The sequence below is a fragment of the Denticeps clupeoides genome, chromosome 12 (assembly GCF_900700375.1).
Source record: "Denticeps clupeoides chromosome 12, fDenClu1.1, whole genome shotgun sequence".
NCBI classification, from domain to species: Eukaryota; Metazoa; Chordata; class Actinopteri; order Clupeiformes; family Denticipitidae; genus Denticeps; species Denticeps clupeoides.
This window is the reverse complement of record NC_041718.1, coordinates 1471771-1496116: the sequence shown is the minus strand read 5'-3', so window position 1 is coordinate 1496116 and position 24346 is coordinate 1471771. Positions and strand designations below refer to the sequence as shown.

General features: G+C 42.1%; 1 protein-coding gene across 12 annotated transcripts; it reads right to left on the bottom strand.

Annotated features, from left to right (window-relative positions):
• Positions 1-8928: 8928 nt before the first annotated feature.
• On the bottom strand, positions 8929-22881 carry tmcc1b (transmembrane and coiled-coil domain family 1b). 12 transcript variants are annotated; one of them, XM_028998495.1, is made up of 9 exons: positions 22787-22881; positions 21856-21996; positions 20101-20197; positions 19967-20010; positions 17797-18602; positions 14333-14764; positions 11536-12020; positions 11156-11291; positions 8929-10103 (listed from the first exon to the last, which is right to left on the bottom strand). In XM_028998495.1, the coding sequence occupies exons 5-9, from the start codon at positions 18403-18405 to the stop codon at positions 9789-9791; spliced, it is 1977 nt and encodes a 658-aa protein (XP_028854328.1). In that variant the 5' UTR covers positions 18406-18602; positions 19967-20010; positions 20101-20197; positions 21856-21996; positions 22787-22881; the 3' UTR covers positions 8929-9788. The 12 variants fall into 12 exon arrangements, with proteins under 12 accessions (XP_028854328.1, XP_028854325.1, XP_028854323.1 ...); XM_028998492.1 differs by having other exon boundaries at positions 20108-20197; XM_028998490.1 differs by having other exon boundaries at positions 19967-20197.
• Between the last annotated feature and the right edge of the window lie 1465 nt (positions 22882-24346).

Genomic DNA, 24346 nt, shown 5'->3' with positions numbered 1-24346 from the left:
GTGTTTTAATATGGTAACTCCAGAATTATTGTAATGCATCCACACTATTCAAGAATTTTGTAAAACATAAAGCAGCTCAAAGTGTCCTTCCTGACATGGACCATCTGGTCACCCTAGATACACTGTGAAAAATGATATTCCTTATATTGTGCAGGGCGGTGCTGAAAGCACTAGTGGAAATGCATTTGTATCTGCACTTCACCTTGTGAGAGACCTTTGGTGGAGCAGGGGCTCAAATAATAATCGACTGCCAGATAGAAGTGTCACATGAGTTGCTTCTATGAGGTGACGCGACTCCTATAAAAGTGCAAGATGGCCGCCTTCCATCAGTCATTGTTTGCTCTATCCTACAATCAAGTAAGACTGTTCCTGTCATTTCATTCTGATCTTTGCTCTGCCTGTTTTTCATGAACATCAACATCCGTGGATGTAGTAGCTCATGTCTACATGTTCGCAGATCAATTCGGTGGAGATTCACCCGCTTCCTTGCGCTACTGGGTTTTCATTTCACCTGTCTCGCTCATTCCCATGAAGAAGTATTGCATTGATGCGTTGATTGTGCCCAACTTAAATAAATTGTGAAATATTTCTATATTAAACATTTAATTAATTAATACAGTCTTTTTTCAGATTTTATTATTCAGATCCCATTGAATTAATTAATGACATTTTAAAGATTGTAAAAGGAAATATACTGAATTACTGTAAGCTGATTGAGATGAATCCTTCCATCCTTCTATATCCATAGTATCCATATCCACAAAATAAGACATATTATCTTAGTTTATACTATTTTCATACTGTATGCAGAAAATAAACCACTCGCTTCCTCAGCAGCTCCCTCACTGCAATGTCTGACTGTGGCTTTGCTGTTTTCTGCATGCTTTCTGTTTGCTCTCTAACTCAGTGTCTCCGGCACTCACCCCGTCTCACGTCCCAATCCTATTTACTATTCTGTTGCCTGCTATCTATTCAGTACCACTGTGATGAAAATGCATTTCTTAATGTAACATGCAACTTAAGTTAATTTTAATGACTTTATATACTTGTATTTAGCTTTAGACTTTTAAATATGTGGATTTGTTTACAGTATGCATTTAATACAGCATGCTTTAGGACTGTTTCTCCAAAAACAGGACCTCTATTAACATGCCAAAATGTATAAACCAACAATTCTAGGAAAAGTCAGATGAATATAGACCCATGAAAGCTGGGTTAAAGATGTACTTTCCCTACAGCATTTCAAACAACTTTTCGGAGCTAAGCCTCAACGTCATGGAAATAGAATCTACAATGTTGTGTAGAATGCTGGAGATTCGTTCAGGAAAAGCGTAACAGGTTTATTGCACTATGCAGTAAGACATCAGCCAGCCAGTTGACGTAACTGCCCCAAACCAATTTTGTGGCTTCATTTTTATACATTGCTTTTGTCTTTAGTCATGAGTCATCGACACATCTGGACCCAAAAAGTTGTGCCAAATATGTGTGTGCTTAACCTTTCTTCCTGTCTCAAGTTGCATATGTGTGTAGTCCAATTGAAAGTCTAATTAAAATGTGCTTGACCCTAGTCCTAAAATGTATGTTCACTGCCAGGATCCCTGTAAGGCAACTAAGTGAAAAGTAGGGACAGGCCCTATTTCATCTGTGTGCGTGTGTGCTTGGGTGCTCAAAGGTGATCAGTTCATACTACATTTTAATAATGACAGTGAATAAGTGTAATAGTGCGCAAAAATACAACATGCTTATATGTATATAGTGCTGATTATATACAACAAATATCTTATTCATTTGTGCTCCTTCATGCAAATACCAAGTCAGGCCCATAGAAATATTACGTTTAAATGTGTGCACTCGGTCCGCTGTTATCATAAATGGTTGAAATTGCTGTGAATGTCCGGTTCAGTTGGCCATGTTTACAGTCAGGCACTGTTCACCCAGCTACAACAGTTGGGCATCCTCAGTGGCATCCCGAGCCTCCCCATCTTTTACTCCCCACTCATTAGGCCTTCCTGGGCCCTGCTAGTCTTATCTTGGTTCTCCCACACCTCCAAGGTCTCAGAGGGCCCTGGTTGGCCTTCGACCTCTACAGAGTTGCTTTATGTTCACTGCACATCCTCGGGGTGTGTTGGGTGAGCTCATTGCAAGTTCACATGAAGTTCATCTTGTAACTGTGTGAAAAGTAAGTCCACAGAAGCCCACAAATAGACAATACCAATAGCACATAGTCAGGTCATTTCAAAATTGCATTTCTTTGAAAAATGGTATATTGGTTTACTTTGCAACATCAACTGCATGGTTTGGATAACAGAGTGACTGTGAGTAAGGTAAAAACTGAGTAAAGTGACCAGATGGTAGCAGTGATGCATTTTAATTTAGACATTATTTATTCTTTAATAAATGATTATTAAAATGAGCAGTAAATAAATATCATAACAAATGATCAACTGGTAAATTGTACACCTTGATCCTAAAATGAGGTAATTTCTGCTACAGGTCCCTCGGGAAATAGAAAAGAAGGTTAGGAGAGCCTCTAGCAACTAATGGAGTTAATTGATACCAGGTCTGTAAGATGATTAGCTATAAAAGGGATGTCTTAGAGAGGCATAGTCTCTCAGAAGTAAAGATGGGCAGAGTCTGTCTAATCTGTAGTGAGTATGTAAAAACATTGTAGAATGCTTTATAAGCAATGTTCCTCAAGGCCAAATTGCAAAGGCTTTGCGAATATCATTATCTACAGTGCATAACATCAGCAAGAGATTCTGAGAAACTGGCAATATCTCTGTGCATAAGGGACAAGGTCAAGATATATATTGGATGCCCGTGGTCTTCGGGCCCTCAGGTGACATTACTAAATGGGCCTTTATAAAAGCAATTAATTGCATGAATATTACTCAGCATGAGCTGTTTGACCCCACACATTTCCTCTTTTCTCATCCAAGAAGTTGTCTGCTATGACACCTTAGAATTAGAGGAAAGCTGCTTTTCCTGTTATACATCTTGTCAGCGTCAGTGGTTATTCACCAGCCAGCATATTTGAATGCTAGAATTGCTAGAATTACATCAATGTGAAATCATGATGATACACTTTCTCCAGTGTTAGGCAGTGAATACAAGAGAAACGCTCAGTTATGGAAGAGGGAGCAATTAATTGCAATTGCCCTCAATGAAGCTTCATAAAAATGTTATCTTTTAAAGTTTTTCTAACAACCATGCAGAAAAGAAGCCATATTTGAACATTGCGTCCTGTGGGCTGTTCAGTCATTTGAAATGGACTGAACAGGTGCTGGTTTACCAGGATGGAGATGACATGGGCGGAGGAACCCCGACCAACCATGAATTACTCACAATGCTCTGGAATTAGCATATGGATTATAACAGTATGATCCTACCGTAAAATGAGGCCTTGTATTATCTTTAAAAAATGGATAATTTATAATGAATTTAATTTATTGTCAACTCATGTATTGAAGGAGTTGAATATTCAAACATGTTGAATTACGGTGTTTTACAGTATTAGAGTAGCTATGTTTTTGGAATAACAAGTATGGATGTTAACTGTGATGACTAGTGAAAGGCCTTTGTTGATTAACTCCAGCAACTACTCCAGCAACTGCTGCAGAACGTTTGATTCAGAGTTTGATGTTTTCTGATATCTTCCTACAAAGATTACTACAAAGGTTATTACATGAAAACTGATAAAATAACAATGTGTATTCCTGGAGAAGTAATTATTTTTATTACTATATGATAAAGTAAAGTAATCTTCAGTAAACATCAGTCCATTCAGGTTAGGTCATATTCATGATGTCAGTCATTCTCATCTCTAGATGACTTCTAGATGAATGCTGCCACCAAGTGGTCACAGTTTGGAAACATTTTATGTTGTCTCATCTTAACTGGAGAGGGTCTTTTGCATTAGAAACCCCATGATATACAACTCTCACACACTTACACTTACCTCCACTGATATTGTATTCAGCCTGTCTCAAAAATTTACTGATTTATTTATTATTGTGAACATTTATTTCTGCCCAGAGTTGCATTTAATATTCCACCTAGATCACTGTTAAATAGATCCATGAGGTCAGCTGTTAATTTTTTACGATTTTGGTGATTATCAAGATTTTTTGGGTTCCCCACTATCCTTACAGTTTTTAATTATGTGTTGGACATTTCCTTGATTGATGCATGCCATTATATGACCACTTCTGAAACAGATTAAAACTTTTACCATGACCACAATATGTGTTTTCTGACATGCTTGTTTGAGAATTGAGAAGCAACCACAGCATCAGCTCGAGTTAAATAACTTAAATAACCAGCTGGAACATACTCATCCATGCAGGAATTATCCAATGGATAATGGATAATTACCTATCAGCTTCGTTAAATCCAGGGGGTGACTTGATTTGGACAGGGAGCATTTTTTTATGCTTTTGCTTTCAAACCAGCATCTTTTATGCTGATCTATAAATTCCCTTGCACAACGTCATGGATTTTCCAGGATTATATTCAGGTTTATGATTAATCACAGAAACAGCTATGCAGGAGATTGAAACATTGGTGGGGATAAGACAAACTACCAAGGTGAGGTTGTGGAAGACAGTTTCATTACATCAGGTCAAACACCATGGCACGACTGAACACTGTAACAAGACAAGAGGTCACTATACTGCATCTACGAGGTCTTTCCCACACAAAGACTTCAAAGGAACATGCACAAATAAATGGCCAGTGTTGAGGATCACATATGCAGCGGCTGTCCAAGGAAAACACATCAAGCTTATTTCCCTTTGAAATGTGAAATGGCAGTGCCATTCGTTGTAACACTGATCTACTGTTTGGAGAAGTCAGGCCATAAGTGGTCTTCGTGGAAGAATTGCAGCCAAAAACTCTGGCACCTCCATGTCAACTGAACCTTTAGAAGGTACACCACTTTAACACTAGTAAAGTTTACCAGTTTCCTTGGATGCTAAAGAGCTATCAGGACATTTTGAATGAAAACCTGGCAGCATTTCCCAGCATACAAAACTAAAGTTATTATTGGCTATATGTGGCAGTGGTGGCCTAGTGGTTAAGGAAGCGGCCCCGTAATCAGAAGGTTGCCGGTTCGAATCCCGATCCGCCAAGGTGCCACTGAGCAAAGCACCGTCCCCACAAACTGCTCCCTGGGCGCCTGTCATGGCTGCCCACTGCTCACTCAGGGTGATGGGTTAAATGCAGAGGACAAATTTCACTGTGTGCACCGTGTGCTGTGCTGCTGTGCATCACATGTGACAATCACTTCACTTTAACTTCCTGCATACTGAGCTCATAGAGGAGGGTACAGAGGAGAGGGCCTTGGAGCCTGGATGATCTAGAGAGATTCTGAGGACTACCCCTTTACATTTACATGTTGTCAGAAGTATAAAAAAAGAAATCAGGAACAAGAACAATGATAATTGGCTTATGTCACTGTACAACTGTACACTGGCTACTGCAGGGTCTGTTTTTTCACAATCTACATAATTGGAGACTTGTGGTCATCACTGTGGCAAATTGATTCTGGGCATCCTTTAGAGATGTTGCTCTCAGCCCTTCTTTAACCTATTTTGATATGTCTCTGTCCAGTGGTCCATCCCATTGGCAGTGTCCTTTCTTGTGACACCAAGGAACTATTGGTGGCAGTGCATATGAATTTTAATGCTGTTGTATTTGTTAGGATTAACCATTAACCATCGCAGCCTATAGAATTGATTCATTCAGTTCTCCATTGTGGTACATTGTGGGTCGTTGTGTTTAATTCCTGGACCACCTTGGAGCAGTTGCTGGTTTGTAGGGCTGCAACAACGCATCGATTAAATTACTAAAAGAATTGGCAACGAGTTTCATCGATTCGTTGTGTCGAGCAACGCGGAAAGCAACTTTAGTTGAGCACGGAGTGGAGTGAAGATACTCGGTCTCTCTCACGCACTGATGCCTTCAGAGTTCGTCGCCTCATAGTCGGGGCAGACAAAAAAAAAAAAAAAAAAACTAGTGAGGTAGAGGAAAGATACGATACTCCACAGCGCCGTTTGTTTTAGCGGACCACTCATTTCTCCTCTCACGATAAAGCAGCGAGCTCGTCAGCCCACGTGAGCGAGCTGGAGAGGACAGGTGAGGTGAGGAGAGGTGAGGAGAGGACAGGTGAGACATGGACAGGTGAGGTGAGGACAGGTGAGGCGAGGACAGGTGAGGCGAGGACAGGTGAGGTGGGGACATGTGAGGCATGGACAGGTGAGGCGCATGTAGCTTGTCTTTCACAGCAGTCTCCAGATTAATTGGCAGAACATAATGAACTGTGTAGCTTTTTGAAAGAGGATTTTTGCGCAATTTATTTGCATGTTTACAGTCCAGTTAAAGCTGTGACATTCTTGAATCAATTTTATGACCATCACTGATGTCCACAGCCAGTGAGGAACAAAGTCCTCACATACTTTGGAGAAAAGAGCCTTGCCAATGAAGAAAACCCCTTACTGTGGTGGAAGGCTACCGAGCAAAGCACCGTCCCCACACACTGCCCACCAAAGGTGATGGTTAGGGCTGCAACTAACGATTATTTTAATAATCAATTAATAATTATTTGATTAATCGTAGAATCGGATAAAAAAAAAAAACAAAAAAAAAACAAGAAAAGCATTAATTTCCAACCCTTTATTCAAACAGAACCAAACATGTTGCTCCTTGAGCTGTTATAATAATAATAAAATAAAAATGGACTAACACAAAAAACATACACATGTATGCTTTACATCTGACAAATATAGACTTTTTTTTTTTAAATAAAGTGTCACCTGAGCTGCCAGAACGATAACTAATTTAATAAAAAAAAAAATTTAAAAAAAAACAAAAAAAACAATACAAATCAGAAAATTTAACAGGATTTGTTTGAATGTCAGAACTTGTTCTCTACACTACACTGCAGATGCACACACTCGCAGACACACACACTCACAAACTCTCACACTGACACACACACACTGCAAAAAATGCTTTTCTAATTTAGTAGTCCTGATTTCAGTCCAAATCTCTAAAAAATCTTACATCAAGATACATTTACTAGACACATGAAATAGCTTAAGAAATGATGTCTTGTTTTCTGATAAAACATCTCAAAATTAAGTGATTGTTTGTTTAAAACAAGCAAAATTATCTGCCAATGGGGTAAGAAAACTAATCTTAATGAGATATAATCTCAAACAGAAGTTTTAATCATCACTTAATTTTCTCATGCCATATTTCTCTTGTCTAGTAATCTTGATTTAAGATTTTTTAAATATTTGGACTGGAAACGAGACAAAATTACTAGGTAAGAAAAGCTTTTTTTGCAGTGTAGCTATACATAACAACCGATTGAAAAATGAATGGTCCAAAAAAGGCTAGTGAATAAAAACGTGTCTTTAGTCTTTTAATGCAAAGTAACTTTAGCACCCCTGCTTTACTACTGCTAATAACAAGCTAACGCTAACTTGTCATGCCTGTCAAGCTGGATGACGGGTAAACATTTACATTTACAGCATTTATCAGACGCCCTTATCCAGAGCGAGTTACAATCAGTAATTACAGGGACAGTCCCCCTGGAGCAACTTAGGGTTAAGTGTCTTGCTCAGGGAGACAATAGACGAGTCGTCCACGCGGAGACGCAGAGAACAGTCCGAACGCTGTTTCATTCCCCCCTCCATACCTGTAGGTGGCGCTGTAAGTCCCCGTCTAGTTCTCCTCTGCGGCGAGTTAAACACCAGCACCAGGGACATTACGTTCCTCACTTCAAAACGGAACAAAAGTAGGATTCTGTAGTGACTTACCCTGCTGTTGAACTCCCTTCCGCCTCAAACACGCGTTTCAGGTGCAGGATCATTGCCGTGGTGCTCCCGTGCTGTGCCATGTTTCTTTTGCATATTTTCGCGCAGATTTCTCTGCCTCCGCCATGTATCTGTCCTCTACCTCCGCTTGTTTTTTTTTTTGCTCCGCGCTGTCTATGAGACGCCAAACTCTGCTAGCATCTGTGCGCGAGTGAGACCGAGTGTGTTCACTCCTCTCCGCGCTCAAATAAAGTTTTTTTTTTTAATAATCAAACGTCTCCGCGTCGCGCGACATAACGAATCGATTAGGAAATTCATTGCCAACTCTTTTAGTAATCGATTTTTATCGATTCGTTGTTGCAGCCCTAGTAATGGTTAAAACATTTTGTCACCGTGTGCTGCAGTGTTTCACAATTACAATCACTTCACTTCTTACCTCTGCGTCCCTGCCACATAAACACCATCTGAGCAGCTGTTTTCTGCAGCAGCCTCAAAGAGCGAGCCTGAGCCAGGAGCATGTGGACATGCTCACATTTTTTTCATTGCAATGAGATGTATTTTGGAACCAAAGGGTTGGTTTTCTTTTTTTTTTATCCGATTAATTAAAATAAAATCCAGAACAGATTAACTGATTATTAAAACAATCGTTACTTGCAGCCCTACTGGTTTGCTAATCCTCTGTTGACTTAAGCAGACCCTTTTTTTCTTTGCAAAATACAATAATCCATTTCTATCCATGAGCTGATTTGAAGGCTTTGTGAGATGAAGGCTTTGTGAATGCAGATGATTGTCAGTGATTAGCATTATTATAGTGTTATGACTGTAGCTATGAAGATATTCTTTAAGATGTTAAATTTGTTCAAATTTTACTTTCCCATTGTAGTTTGAGTAGAATTCAGAATGCATCTTTTTGTGAGCTGGTAGTTCATCTGTAATCCTGGACACTGGCAGAAAAAAAATAAATGTTCTCCTTGCAGAGGTCACAACAAAAAGACTGTAGTTTGCTGCCTCGCATACTTTGGATTCGTTCTTGATAATACCAGTAATGCACCCCTGCAAGACATACTGCTTCCCAGAAATCATATTGAATGAGTATCAGTCGTTTCTTAATTTTTTAAACAGCATGTTTATTCTTTTGTTTTAAAAAATAAAAATAATAAAAACTAAAAAGGACTATTTCATTGTCGCTATAACAAACAGTACGGAAGCACTGAGAGTCTTTGAGCCTTTCCAGCTCTTCAAGTATGTTCATCAAGTTCATTTGTCTCTGCGAGAGGCAGACCAGTGTTGCAGGGCGTGATCAGCGGGCTGGAGGAAGAGGAGGAAGATAGCAGGCCATGCCCGCCTACACAGAGAACGTTCCAGATCAGCATCCCAGTCTAACGAGGATCAACAGCGCAAGAGTCACTGAAAATGTTCAGCAGAGCTCCTCCCTGTTTGACCTGTGGCATCTGCACTCCACAGGCTTCACAAAGGAGGGGCAGAGAAACAAAGGCATGAAGCAAAAAGAAAAGCACAGAAGAAAGTCGATCAGCCTGGAGAAGCGAAAGAGGATTCATGAAGCAGGAGTAGGTGCGGAGGCTTGGTGGCAAGTATGAGGGTTTGCTCACTGCAAGCAAACACTTCAAATCACATTCAGTATTTGCACATTTCAAATGGATCCCAATCAGGCGCATAATTCCAAAAATTATGCAATTATGACAATATAGAATACCACTTCAATCACACTTTTAAAAATATCACTGACATCTCTCCAGTGGATGTCAAAACAATTATCTAAAAAAAAATTGTAAACATTCACTCTTTGAGGAGAAAATGAGAGTTGGGTCTTTCTCTTGGTGTATCCTACTGGGCTCAGTAATGTGTCCATCTGAGGTGAGACTGCGCTGGCCCTTCTCTTGTTTTCCCCTCCTACTCCCATGGTGTCCCTGTGTCCAAACAGAAGTAACGTACAGCGCCTGCAGCAGGTCATCTTGGGTGCAGCAGGAATCGGTCCAGGTACTGTGACATCACCTCCCAGTTCCTCCACAGGAAGACGAGCACAAGCACGGCCAGCAGGGTGGAGAGCGTGCGGCTGCGCGTTTTCATGAGTGGCACCACGCAGTTTGCCACGGTGGAGACGAACACCAGCAGCACCGCCATGACGGCCAGCAGCACGTTGATGAGTTTGCCCAGCAGGGTGCGCGCTGTGGCGTTCTCCAGGCCCTCCAGCTGCACCACCTGCTGCTGCTGTTGCTGGAGCTCCATCTTGGAGATGCGTGTCTGGCAGGCCTCCAGCGCCTCCTGCACAAATGTCGTTTATTTATTTTATTTGCACCCTTTAAACACTGGATTGACGTTAAGATTAGGAAACTAATCTACTATTAAAATAACTAAAAAAGTGTTCCCACTGTACTGTTGGATGATGCCACTAAATACTTCGCAACAAATAACAATCAGCATATCAGTCATTTTACAGGAGACTTCTACAAAAGCTGAGCCACCCTTGAGAATTTAATTTAGCTGGAAGAATTTAAGTTCATGGACACATAAATGCAGCAGCACGACTGATCGTCAACCTTCCCAAATTTTCCCACACCACCCCTCTGCTACATCCCCTCCACTGGCTCCCAGTAGCTGCACACATCAGGTTCAAAATACTGATGCTGGCCTACGAAGCCAAACATGGAGTAGCACCATCCTACCTCACAGCCCTTATTATACCTCGCACTGCACCTCCAGTACTGCTTGCCTGGTCCCTCCATCTCTGAAGGTAAAAGGAAGACACTCATCTAGACTCTTCTCTGTCTTGGCCCCTCGTGGTGGAATGAACTTCCCCTCGAGGTCAGAACAGCTCAGTCACTGAGCACCTTCAAACGGCAGCTCAAGACCTTCCTCTTTAGAGAAGATTTAGATTAACTTGTAACCTTCTTATTGTCTGACTTATGTATAGAAACTGCAACAGAGTGAATAATAAGATTGTATTCATAGTTGGGGGTCCTAATTGATCTAGAACTGATCACTTCATCGATGGTAACATGAGAGCACGTTGTAAGTCGCTCTGGATAAGGGCATATTTAAATATACATAAAGGCGGAATTCAAACGCCAGTGATTATTTTTTACCAAGATTCCTGGTAAAAAGAAAAAAAAAAAATCGGTGAAATTGTATGACTGTAATCCATTAATTATCTTCAGGGGTCAAAATGACTCCATCCATGCTACAACCAGTTTCTATCATCAATAGAACAAATGTTTTTTTTCTCCAGCTCTTTCATACAATGCCATGCCAGGCTGAGGTCAGCTAGCGCCCAAAAACAGAGACATCCAAGCTGATCAGATAATTTAAACCCTTACCTGGATGTCTCTGGCTCTTTCATACGACTGGTAAGCGATCTTCTCTTCCATGCTGGCCAGCTCCTGCTTCAGGTTCAGAATCTCGTTCTGATGGAGCTCAGTCAGGTCATTTAACTGCTCCTCTAAACGTTCGCACCTACACTCACACATGAAGAGTCAAAGAGACATTTATATATATAAAAAAAAAAACTGCGTCCATTACAAACTATTAATGAATTCAGGTACATAATCTTCCTAAAAATAAAAAGATTTGTAGTCTATTGTTCTAAATTGTATTGTTCTAAATGTTTTTATGCATCTCCATGGACTTCTCCATTACCACTTAATTTTATACTTCATTTTATAATGGAAAAAGGACACAGGAAGCATTGGATGTCCACCTGTAACGCTCCTCCTGTAGGGATTGCATGATGATGGTGTAATCCCGCTGATAGTGAGTTTTCAGAATTTCAAAGGATTCCTCCAGACGTGCTTGGTTTTCCCGGAGCTCCTGGACTTCGAGGTACAGTGAATCAAAACCCGAGCTCTGTGCATGATCTAGTGTGTTGCCCTTTGAACTTGGAGGGCCACCTGGAGCCCCAGTGGCACTGTTGGCCCCGGCAGAGCCTGAAGTCGCACTGGAACAATCATCCTCACTGCCGTATTTGGGGCTAGACTGTAGCTGACCGGCACCAAGGGACCTTGCCCCAGCCCCAGCGCCTACTTCTTCTCCCTGTGGCTCATCCAGAGAGTCCTTCAGGGCAGAGATGTTGTCAGCACTGCCAAACTTGTTCCGGATGAGTGAGGCAATCTCTCGAGGCTTGGAGACGACCGCCCCAGCTGCTGAGTGCGTGGCTTGTGAGAAGCTGGAGAGACCACCGGTGACCTACACACAGAGGAGATCAAGGTCATGAGGAATGTTCAGAATAATTACAGGAATTCAGAAATAGTCAAACAGAAAGATTTCACATACAGTGCTTAACAGAGTATTCACGGCACACGACTTTTTCCACATTTTGTTATGTTGCAGCCGTATTCCAAAATTGATTAAATAAAATTTTCCCTCAGAATTCTACACACAACACCCCATAATGACAACATGAAAAAAGCTGTCAAATACCTGTCTGTATAAAGGTCCCACATTTTTGTCAGAGCACAAACCAAGCAAGAAGTCAAAGGATTTGTCTGTAGATCTCCAAAACTGGATTGTCTCAAGGCAAAAATCTGGGGAAGGTTACAGAAATGTTTCTGCTGCTTTGAAGGTCCCTATGAGCACAGAGGCCTCAAACATCCATAAGTGGAAGAATTTCAAAACTCTTCCTTGAGCTGGCCGGCCACCTAAACTTAGCAATCAGGGGAGAAGGGCCTAAGTCAGGGAGGTGACCAGGAATCCAATAGTCACTCGGTCATAGCTCCAGAGGTCCTCTGACAGTGGAACATCTAGGTCAACCATCTTGGTCTACCAATCACGCCCGTATGGTTGTGTGGCCAGACGGAAGCCACTCCTTAGTAAAAGGCACATGGCAGCCTGCATGGAGTTTACCAAAAGGCACCTGAAACTAAATTCTCTGGTCTGATGAGACAAAGATTAAACTCTTTGAATGCAAGGCATCACGCTTGGACCAAAAAAGGGACCACTAATCACCAGGCCAATATACAGGGTGGTAGTAGCCTAATGGGTAACACACTCGTCTATGAACCAGAAGACCAGGTTCAAATCCCGCTTATTGTGTCCCTGAGCAAGACACTTAACCCTAAGTTGCTCCAGGGGGGGACTGTCCCTGTAACAAGAGCGTCTGATAAATGCGGTAAATGTAATATAATTCCTACAGTGAAGCATGGTGGTTGCAGAATCATGCTGTGGGGAACTGGGAGACTAGTCTGGGTAGAGGGAAAGATGATTGCAGCAATGTACAAAGACATCCTGGATGAAAACCTGCTCCAGACTGCACTTGAACTAAGACTGATGTGAAGGTTCATATTTCAGCAGGACAACGACCCTAAGCAGATATCAAAGAAGTGGCTTTAGGAGAGATCTTAAAATTACTGCACCGACGCTTCCCATCCAACCTGAGGGATTTTGAGAGGTGTGGCAAAGAGGAATGAGCCAAACTGGCCAAGAATAGGCATGTCAAGCTTGTGGCATCATATTCAAATAGACTTGAGGCTGTAATCACTGCCAAAGGTGCATCGTTGAAGTATTGCGCAAAGGCTGTGAATACATGTGCTTTCTCAGTTTTTTATTTGTAATAAATTTGCCAAAACCTGAAGTAAACATTTTTTCACGTTGTCATTATGGGGTGTTGTGTGTCAAATTCTGTGGGGAAAAAATGCATTTAATCAATTTCAGAATAAGGCTGTAACATAACAAAATGTGGAAAACCTGATGCGCTGTGGATACTTTCCAGATGCACTGTATATGAAGATCAATCATCAAGATATATTAAGAGATTTGAGCAGCATCACCTGCTCAAATTGCAACAGTATCAAAAGATCAGATACAGAAATTTCTTTGGCATCTTCTGAACTTCTTTTAAAAAGGTAGAAAACTTTCATATTTTGGCCAGTACAAATAATTGGATGGTGAGTGGAAATGTCAAGCATGTAATGCTTTATCTGAGTACATCCTATCCTACACATTTAAACTTTGCATGCAGGTGTGATTTAGCTTTTTTAGCCTGCCTCCGATTTTTCTAGTCAACTGAACCGAGCCTGTTTTACATTCACTGCTGAATTCATGATGTGCACGCACATACTTAAACTACATCTTCATTAAATTCAATTGCACTGTCACTTAAACTAAATTTTATGACATTGTTTCTAAAACAAATTTCAGTTTACAACCTACATCTGTTTTGTGCTGAACCTAGACTTGTTGTCACTTAAAAATACCAATCAGATGCCTAAGAAAGGCTGCACTGAATTATAAAAAAGCTACAACTGCATAATACCATTGAATTTTGAATTTCAAAATTCAATATTACAGTCTTTAGTCACTGCTTAATGTCCATCCAACAGCTTGCTAATGTGGCAGGTAATGGCGTCAAGCAAGTTATGATATGTTATTAATAAATTGACTAGCTTATTATTTTTAATTCAATGCAACATACTTATTTAATGTTCCCCATGAACACTGTTTATATGACAATGTTTCAAATATTAACATAGAAACATGCAGAAAGCATGAGACAAATATACCTTGGCACCCACATCCTTTAGACCCTGGTGCATGTCTCGCAAGACGTCTTTGGGCTGTCGAGGGATGCCGTTGTGCTCCACCTCACGTAGCTTTCGGTGGTAGTGTTCCAACTTCCGCTGCAGCTGCTGGATGGTCTGTGCCGACTTCTGATTCTTCTTTTCAAACACTTGCTTGATGCGTGCACTCTGCTGCTTGTCGGCGTTGTTGGCCAGCTTCAGGTACTCGGCCACGTTGTCGTCGCGTGCTGTCTGCTCTATCTTAATCTGTTCTGTGAGTTTGAGGATCTTCTGCTGCAGCTGGGCTATGGCCTGTTTTGTGCGGTGTGGGTCGGGGGTGCTGTCCACCACGTCAATCCCATACATCCCACCGTCTGAACCACAGGACAGTGCATTAGGAGATATGGCCGGGCCCATGGCATCCATCCGTTCCAGCTACCAGATGAGAAATGAGATTCACAAAATGTACCAACAGACGTACAATATACAAAATCCACACCCCCGCAAAAAAAAAAAAAAAAAAAAACCCACAGCAAACCTCAGCAGACTGAAGTAAGTTCACTAATGGCTCTAGTATCCATACTGACGGCCATGGTCACAGTGCTGAATGGAACTGGCTGCCTGGCCACGTAGGCCCATTGAACCTCCACCTGCCCAGACCTCTGGACTATGACGCCACCTTGAAACTGTACAGATTAATGAGCCCCTATCACTGATAATGTGCGCTCAGCACACGATGAAATGTTCATATACACAGTAAAGGAGAAAATGTAGTAATATTGTAATAAAACAGATTGTAGTAGAACAAAACATTTTTTCTATGATTTAGTATGTTTGCCTTCATACAGCAACATTATACATTTAGCTCGGTAAAGAGCTTCTAAAGATTGATGATAAGATAACTACATCAAGACGTTAATGTACGACAGTGACAGTGAACAGTTTCATATGACATCACCCTGAAGAGAGGCGGGTGAACATGTTTAAAGTTCACAGTGGATGAGATCTCTGGAATGACAAACGTTGCCTTTGGTGGCAGTGTTGAGCGGCGCTTGGTAATTACACTGAGCCAGTGGGCTGAAGTGACAGCAGGAGGCCAGTGAACGCCTGTCCGTTTATTCAGCATTGCAGAGACGTTCACTTTCCCCCAGCGTGACAAAATACAAGCTACTACTCTGCAGAGCAGAAGCTCACCGTAGTCACCCAAATACAACAACAGAAACAACAAAAAAAAGGTACCTTGGACTTGATCAAGCATTGAAGAGATCATCTTGCATGTCATCAACCCTACTACCGGCTCACAGTATCCAATCTTATGGACAATATTCCAGACTGTCTCATCACTATCATCCACAGAGATCCTCTCATGTACCCACGATCTTCAAAAGAGCTAGGGTTACTTCCATCCCAACCTAATTTTTACATCAGCAACTACTGGCCAGTATCTCTTCTCAGTACATTGTAAAATTTCCAAAATGTCTCTGCCTCTGAAAGAACAGATAAAAAAGAAAAAGTCTGGGCTTCAGAGCTATACTTTCCAAAGAGACTGTCCTTTGGGCTTTCAATGTGAAACTACACGCTGCTAGGTCAGTGTTTAATAAAAGACACTCTCATCCATTCATATATGAGTCTTGGAATTTATGGCTCAGAATGGCTTGCTTCCTACGCCTAATATCGGTCATATCATGGAAAGGTCCTTCTATGCTATACTAGGTCTCATCTCTTATACTACTGCTAGCCTGATGGCACTCAACCCACGTGTGGCCCATGGATCTTTAGCAGATGGATGGTAGCTCTTCAGGTTGAACATTCACCTCAGCAAAAATGATTTACTGTTCATTCCAGCTGATTCACCATAACCTTGTGACCAGGACATCTTTTGGCAAAGTTGGGGTAACCATGGACCGTGGCCTACTTGTCCTAATCTGACTCATGTCCAGTCATCTCATAGAGACTAATTAAAGTTGCTCTGCATAAAGACACCTGCCAAATGCTACAAATTAGGACTCCACAATTTTTGGGTAAAATTCAATGCACGATTATTGACATTTTTGCATTTTTGAAAATATGTTGTTGTGCTCAACTCTTCACCTGACCCTGCACACTGGAAAGCCATGTGACCATAAATGGCACATATGCTCCTTCCTTTTTCACCATATTAAAAGCAAAAATGCAGTATACAGTTCCTTTCAACGCCCACCAAATAGCTGGACTAATCACTCCAACTATTAATGGTTCAGGCACAGAATGAGGCCATGCTGTTCATTCCATGTATTTCAAAATATCCAGTTGAGTGGGTAAGCAGGAGCCTTCATCGAACAACATCCAATCCATGACATTTCGGCCAGATTTCAAACGAAGAGGCGCAACAGCTCAGCAACCTAATCAGTCTTGTCGATACAAACAATACTACATGAACAGTATGCTGCAATTACAGTGGGTAATATGTCTCTCCTTTACTATACATCTACAAGCTTAGTGGAAACAGTTTGCGATTACATAATTGCACAGACTGACATGACAATTAGATTAATTGTGCCACATTAAAATAACCTGAATAAACATAAATAGAACCATAACAGTAAATAGAACCAGTCTAGACTGAATGTAAAAACTGTACGTCACCCTGCAACTGTATGTCACCTATAGCTTAACATGTAGCAAAATTACCAAACTGCGCTCATTACAATAATATATACAACTGATAGATTGTGCCTGCAAGCAACCTTGCAGAAGGATCCTTTTGTTTCGCGGTACAGTGGAATGGTCCAATTCACGGCCAAAGATCTAGTGTTAACATAGACTGGGAAGCCATTAAAGATATTTCATGATGGCAGCTCAGTGGTTTCCCACTCCAGAAAGCGATATCCCTGACCTACACTCTCACTTCCACGCGGTCATCTCAAATTTAAAACCTCCAGCAGAGGTAGGTCTGTCATCACCAGTTTAACCCAGCTGAGTGGATAGACTAAACTGTAAGTGGACGGCCTGTGTAATACCAGACAGTGGTATTGCAGAAGATATTTCCCATCATGAGACAGGTACCTCTACTACCTGCAGTGGTGCTGATAATACTCCATGCACCATTCATCTAGACAGGGTCAATGACCCAGAGTGCACTCCGAGGACGTGAGGCACTTAAAATTAGAACAGCTTAGAGAACATGGTGACCTGCCACCTTGGCTTGGTGGCCTGGCATCGCTGTCAACACATCAGGGTCTTAATAGCTGGTATGGAACCAATCAGATACAGATCTGTTCATTCACATCTGATCACAACCACGTGCACTCTCCTCGAAAACAGTAGAAGGACGTGGTTATGGTGTATTATCAGTCGCACACCTGTTAGCATCAATCACACACACACACACACACACACACACACACACACACACACAAGCATTCCTAACATGTCAGACACCGGCAGCCTCAGGGATCAGAGAGCAGATCTGTGGGGTGCCCACTCACCCGGTCGGCCTCCTCAGTCGAGTGGTACCCTGAGGTGATTAGCATGTCGGCCAGGGCGGGGCTGCTGGGCGTGTCCGTGGTGGAGGACGAGCGAGGCCGGCCAGCCTGGAGCAGGGCCTCCTGGGTACTGCGCCGGTGGATCTGTGGGCTGCCCTTCTGGGGCGGCTCTCCTCCGGTGCCGCTGCCCCCGCCAGTCTTGCTGCGACGGCTCTGCAGGCTGGTCCCTCTCTTCATTATGGGGGGCGCGCCACGGATCTGCAGCAGCACACGGCTCAGAGCTGCAGGGGGGGCGGGAGCAGTGATGGGGTTGTCAGTATCGGCCCCGCCCCCTGCCCCATCCACCAGCTCGGCTCCACCCGCTTCTGTGAGCTCAGGGGCCGGGCCGGAGGATGAGGAGGAGTCGTGTGGCGAGACGGACGACCGGCGGCGCTGCGGCTGGAAGAGCTGCTTCAGACCCTGGCCCAGAGCGCCCATGTTCTCCAAGGCATTGTGGGTGATTTTGGACAGGCCGTGCTCCGAATCAGATGCCCTACGGCCCACCTCCGGCTCTGCAGCGCGGCCCCCGGCGTCCGGCTCCTCTGGGCTCTGCTCGCTACTAGCGTGATCCATGGGGGGGCGCCAGTCTTGGACAGTGAGCCTCACAGCCTTTTGGGAACTAAGGGGGTGGGGTGAAACTGGTGGGGGGTGGAAGGGGCTTGGATCTAGCTATGCCCCGCCTCCACTGCCCCCTGATAGGCTGGTTCAAAGCCAGGTAGTAAGGCGGGCCCTGTGAGCGTGCATGCGGATTGGCTCAGAGTCATGCTCGTCTACCACAGAAGGAAAACAAAATGGATTATGACATGCAGCAATGTAATGGAACAGAGGCAGCAGCAAAAGCAGTTCAAATAAAATGGAAGCAATCAGGGCTGGTCATCAGACATGATGACTGAATGATCAGGGGATGACAGATCAAATTTCACAGCATTGTCTATAACAATAAGATCAAAATTCAACATCGATGTATTGCTGGACAGTCTTATACAGTACATCTATTATAAATTTTGAACCTAAGATAGAAAAAGCTCAATTTGATAATAAAAATTGCCTTTTTTAACTGTGAAAAATAACTATATAGACTTATTGACAATATTGTCTAGCAAAAACGACTTCATAAAATATCACAATATTTCTGCTCCACTCTCAATCATACGCTGTATTCATAAACTAATACCTGGTTTTAACTGTATGTTACAAATAAGTGTTATCAAGCCATCATGACAGCAAAGGCCAGCCCACTACTAATACAATACACCTCATTCAACAAATAGGCATGGATACTACTTTGGAAAAGCATGCCAAAAAAAAAGATTTCTGAAATGATATTTGTTTTGGATAGATTTAAAACTTAAATAAAAGGTAAAGATCACACAATCAAATCGAAAAATGATAGCATTGACATTCATTCAAAAGTAACTGCTAAAGTCATTTCAGAAATCATTTTTCAACCACACATTATTGCAACACCATAACAATTTCATGGTGGTTAAAAAGCATGGTTTGAAAGCTACAGTTCAAAAAAATGTAATTAATGAAGCATGGCATCTATGGGTCTGTTTAGTGTTGTGCCTGAGCCAAATATAACATTCACTGATGTTCAAGGGTAACCACTTCCCAAAGCATTATGTCATTCTCAACACCCAGCAATCCCACAATTCTTCTACCCAACTGATAAACACAGGACAACAACAAAAAATGTGCAAAAGAGTCCGATTATTCAATAAGAGTCAGAAGTATTTCATAGGGAAATTCCATTCGGTGATGACAGGTATGTTATTACATCCCACAAAGCAGCGTCTGAAAGGTGGTGCTGCAGTGGCATTTTACCATGAGCCTTTACAGCTATTCTTCTTTAATGTCATTGTCAGTGTAATTTTTACTGAAAGGAAGGACAATTCTTCCTCTCCAGGTCTCTGGTAACTGGACAAACATCTATCTAATGTGTCATTTGATTTTGAAGAAAAAAAATTATTATTATTATTATTTTTAAATAGCAATTCATTCTCTTAATCACCCAAGCATTGAAGCAGACTCCCTGTTGGAGAGATGAAATATTTTCATCTCTCCGACAGGGAGCCTGCTTCAATGCTTGGGTGATTACGAGAAAAATTCAGTAATAGACTGCCATGCGTACCATCAGTCCAGCCACGCCTCTTCTGACTCAAGGCTCAGGGTCTGCTGTAACAGATAAGGGAGGATCCGGTCAGCCACAAAATTAGCACACACAAAGTGAGAGCACAAAAATGCTCCAATTCACCAGATTCCTACTTTTTACCAAGCAATGGAATGTTCACTTCAGTCATCATCTTAAAGCAGAAGAGGACTTGCTTGGAGATGTTACAACACTATTGGGTAATCGCATTTCCTGTACAAAACATTACACTGTATTTGTAATACAAATAGCTGAACAATTGCAGATACAACAAGTGTTTTACTGTGTGTGTGTGTGTGTGTGTATGTGTGGGAGAGTGTGGGAGAGTGTGAGGGAGTGAAAAGAGAGCCTGTGTCAGAGCACTTTGTGTGAGATTTGTGTGCACTGCAAGTAACAATAAATGTAACATTTTACTTTAAATGATTATATATTATATATTTTGATGAAGAAAAGACTGGCCTATATGGAAGAAATATCAAAGACAAATAGTCCATAATGGTGTGACCAAAACATGCATGCAAATACACAAATACTAATTTTAATGGTGATTATTATCTATCATGCATGTGCACAGATAAACATTGGGAGTGCTGAGGTTATAAGAAGCTAAGGTAAAACATAGGCTTGACCCTAATCCTCTTCATCCTGTTCATAATGTGAACCCATGGTTGAACATATGCTGTAATATTATAAAGAAAGCATTCATCTAACAAATCAAAAACAATATTTGTAAAGGTCCTGTGCATCTGTGACAGCCCCCTCCCAATACCAAAAATGAGCATTAAGGTATTAATGAAATACAACTCTCTGACATAACCAACTGCTGGATGTGGGTATGCGTGCTGTCCTCTATTAAACCTGACGTGGTCTACAGGTGGATGGATGCTGGTAAGCTGCCATGGCGAGGAGGTTGCACGCATTCAGCCTCACCTTGTAACTGTACGCCGGAACTGAAGCAACGTGTCTGTCGCACATGCATTATTAATGCAACAAGCACAGCTCTGACTGCCGGGCTTCGTGCCATAATGATGTGTCACAGTCAACATGCCAGGAACTTAACCTGCCCAAAACACACACCCAGGGCCTATTCCACCAACACAAACCACATTACAGAGAAGCAGATGTGTCTAGTTTCATCTAGTTCGAGTGAAACGTCTAAATCAAACCCACACATGACAAACACAAACACACACACACTCTATATATATATATATATATATATATATATATATATATATATATATATATATATATATATATATATATATATATATATATATATATATATATAGAGAGAGAGAGAGAGAGAGAGAGAGAGAGATTCAAAAGTAAAACATCAAACTAAACCTTTTAGATTATGTACTATTTTGATATGATTATGTAAACATAGGAAGTGTCTTATCTAAATCTCACTGAACTAATGACACACAGCAAGCAATAGCCAAGAGCTGCTCCAATGTAGAGTATATACAAGTTTATATCAACTGAATTCAGTTTAGTTTAAAACTCTTCTTTTAAAACTACCCTTATCATAAGTCCACTGCCCAATCAATAACGTACAAGGAAACTTATAATTAACATTTAAAAAACACAAAACAGACCAGAAAGTGCACGTTTTAATTACCTATAGAGAAACTGGCAGATATGTGCACACAAAAGAACCTAAACTCTCCATCTCTCCCTCTGATGTCCTCAGCAAGGCCTCAAGGGCAAAAGCATGTCATCTGTCTGAAATGGGACATTCTCACCACTGGTCTCCCGCTTCTGCTTCCCAAGGTCACATCTGCCAGCACGTGGATGCACGTGTCTGTCTGCGTAAGAGTGTTTAAGGTAAAAAGCATGCGTCCTGGAACGCCTATATATCTTCTTACTTGCGTGCCAGTTGGTGGGGTGTCATACTTTCGTTCTCGCTCATTGGTTTGCCTGTTCAATCTGCTCGACATAGAAGGTGTCAGGCCGACGATGACAGTCTCCTCTTCCAGCGTCGGTCACTTCTCAAGAAATATCACATGCTGCAAAGGAGAAAAATGACACGCCATGTATTTATAATGCTAATCATTGTCCAAAATATCTACACTCGCTAAGTGCAAGTTAAGGCGAGTGGACATGTGCACCAGGTTTCTAAACGGCGTGTAATTTATTCGGCGGCATTAGATCAACGGGCGCGATTTATTAAAAAGCGAGGCCTGCCATCTCTGACACTGTCCGGCTCCGTCTACGCCCAGTGCCTCCGCGACACACACGTCTTCTAATCGACGGCCATACACACTCCAACACACCATCATCCCCATCGCCGCCGTCCAACTCGCCGGCCAACGCCTCGTCACGGTGTCGGTCGCATCCGGCTGTCAGGGAAGCTCCAGCATCACCGCCGCGGAGGGGGCGCTAGCCTCGGCTAGCATGCTAACGCTCCGCAGCTAGCCGGCCCCCTCCCCGGCCTCTCGAAACTCCTTTTTTTTTTTTTTTTTTTTTTTTTTTAGCGAGGCTCAAAGGCACTTCTGCCTGACGGAGCCATTGGTCAGCGTGAGGGACGCCGAATGTTTCTCCGGAGGCGGCGGCTCTCTTCCGCTCGGCTAACGTCAGACCCGTTAGGTTAACGAGCTAAAATGCTAGCGCCGCGCCGGGAGAGCAGGTGGAGTTGGGGAGCAGCAGACGTTCGCGCAGAACCGGGCAAAGCCCCCCACGTTGCCTCCGGCGACAGGGAAGCAGGGCGGCGGGACTCGACTCGTGTCGGCGCTGTGCGCGCGTACTGTTACCGCCGTGAACAACGCGCCGTGTAATAATTCACGAACCGCAACTTACATGGGCGCTGGGTGGACCGCGCCGATGACCGTTCATTTCGCCCGACGGAACACTCCCACGATGACGTCAAACAGCGTGAGCTGCGTGTGATGCAATGAGGCAAGCATCCTGTAGTGATGTCAAGTTCCACGCTGCCTGGAGCAACCATTCATTTCATAGGTCTATTTCATTATGAATGGCAAAGTCTAGCACAAAGTACTACGCAAAGTACTAACACAAAACTATAAAACATCCTAAAGCAGAAATGAAGAAAACCAGACCAGAACTACATAACAACAATGCAATGTAAAACAACAAAGTCGTATAATGTGCAAAAGTAAAAAACATTTCCTTGGCACAATGCATACGTGAAAATGTCGCAAATGTCTTAGATATATACAAACTCATGTGACCGGATGTCAATCTGGGAATGGGGGGGGGGATTCTACACTGACTTTCCTGAGCAAATTATAAAACTTTTTTTGGAGAATCTCATTCCAGTCCATCTGCAGAGAATGTCTCTTAATGTTTCTAACCTTTGGCCCATTTGTGCCATTGTTCGACATAATCTTCACCATAGGTCAGATTATTTTTCTAGGACATGGTCCTCTATTTGTGTATCCTTGAGATTGAAATGATTTGTCAGCAGAGATGAGAGTCAGCGTGTGACTACAACCTGTTCTCCAGTAGATGGCGCTGTACAGCTGGGTACATGGAATTACTGCTTCGCCTAGGCAGAGTGAAATCGCAGATCATGACAGACCGATAACAGCACATTGTATTTCAACTCTGTTTTTACATTTTCAAAAAACTGTACAATGAACGATTTCACAATATATCATGATATAATCATATCGTACGTATAGTATTGTGAGATCTTTGCCAATACACACCCCTAGATTCATTTCGGTACAACATGAACTATTCAGCACATCAAAATTATTCTATGTAGCTTTATTGTCAAACATAATTGCAGGTGAATGGCTTAATATTTTTTTTATTATTAACAAAGTTTTCTGATGTTTGATATGCTGGTGAAAAAGGGGTTGGAACGACAGAGCATCTTCTATCCACTAGATGGCACTACGGTGAGAGGTTTCAAAAGCTCGCATTTTTCTTCAATTTAATTGTAGCATTTCTAGAGCATTTTCAAGCCCTAATAATGTCATTGCCATTTTGTGCTGCAGGACTGAACATTCAACACTTCAATGCATTTTTGTTGCTAATGTAGATAGAAAGTGTCACATTGCATTTGCATAGTTTTATAGGACCATGACTAACCAGCAGAGGTGGAAAGTAATGAATAACATTTACACCCCATAATGACAATGTGGAAAAAGTTTACTTGCGCTAATTTATAAAAAAAAAAAACCTGTATTCACAGCTTTTGCACAATACTTTGTCGATGCACCTTTGGCAACAATTACAGCTTTGGCCCATTCCTCTGTGCAGCACCTCTGAAGGATGGGAAGTGTTGGTGCTCAGACATTTTAAAGATGTTCGATCGGATTCAAGTCTGAGCTCTGGCTGGGCCACTCAAGGACATTCACAGAGTTGTCCTGAAGCCACTTCTTTGATATC

Coding starts and splice junctions, on each gene's coding strand:
- tmcc1b (XM_028998490.1), bottom strand. CDS start 18,405: ATGGATCACGCTAGTAGCGAGCAGAGCCCAGAGGAGCCGGACGCCGGG. Junction 14,765..17,796: donor CGACTGAGGAGGCCGACCGG/GTGAGTGGGCAC, acceptor CTCATCTGGTAG/CTGGAACGGATGGATGCCAT. Junction 10,104..11,155: donor AAAGAGCCAGAGACATCCAG/GTAAGGGTTTAA, acceptor ACATTTGTGCAG/GAGGCGCTGGAGGCCTGCCA.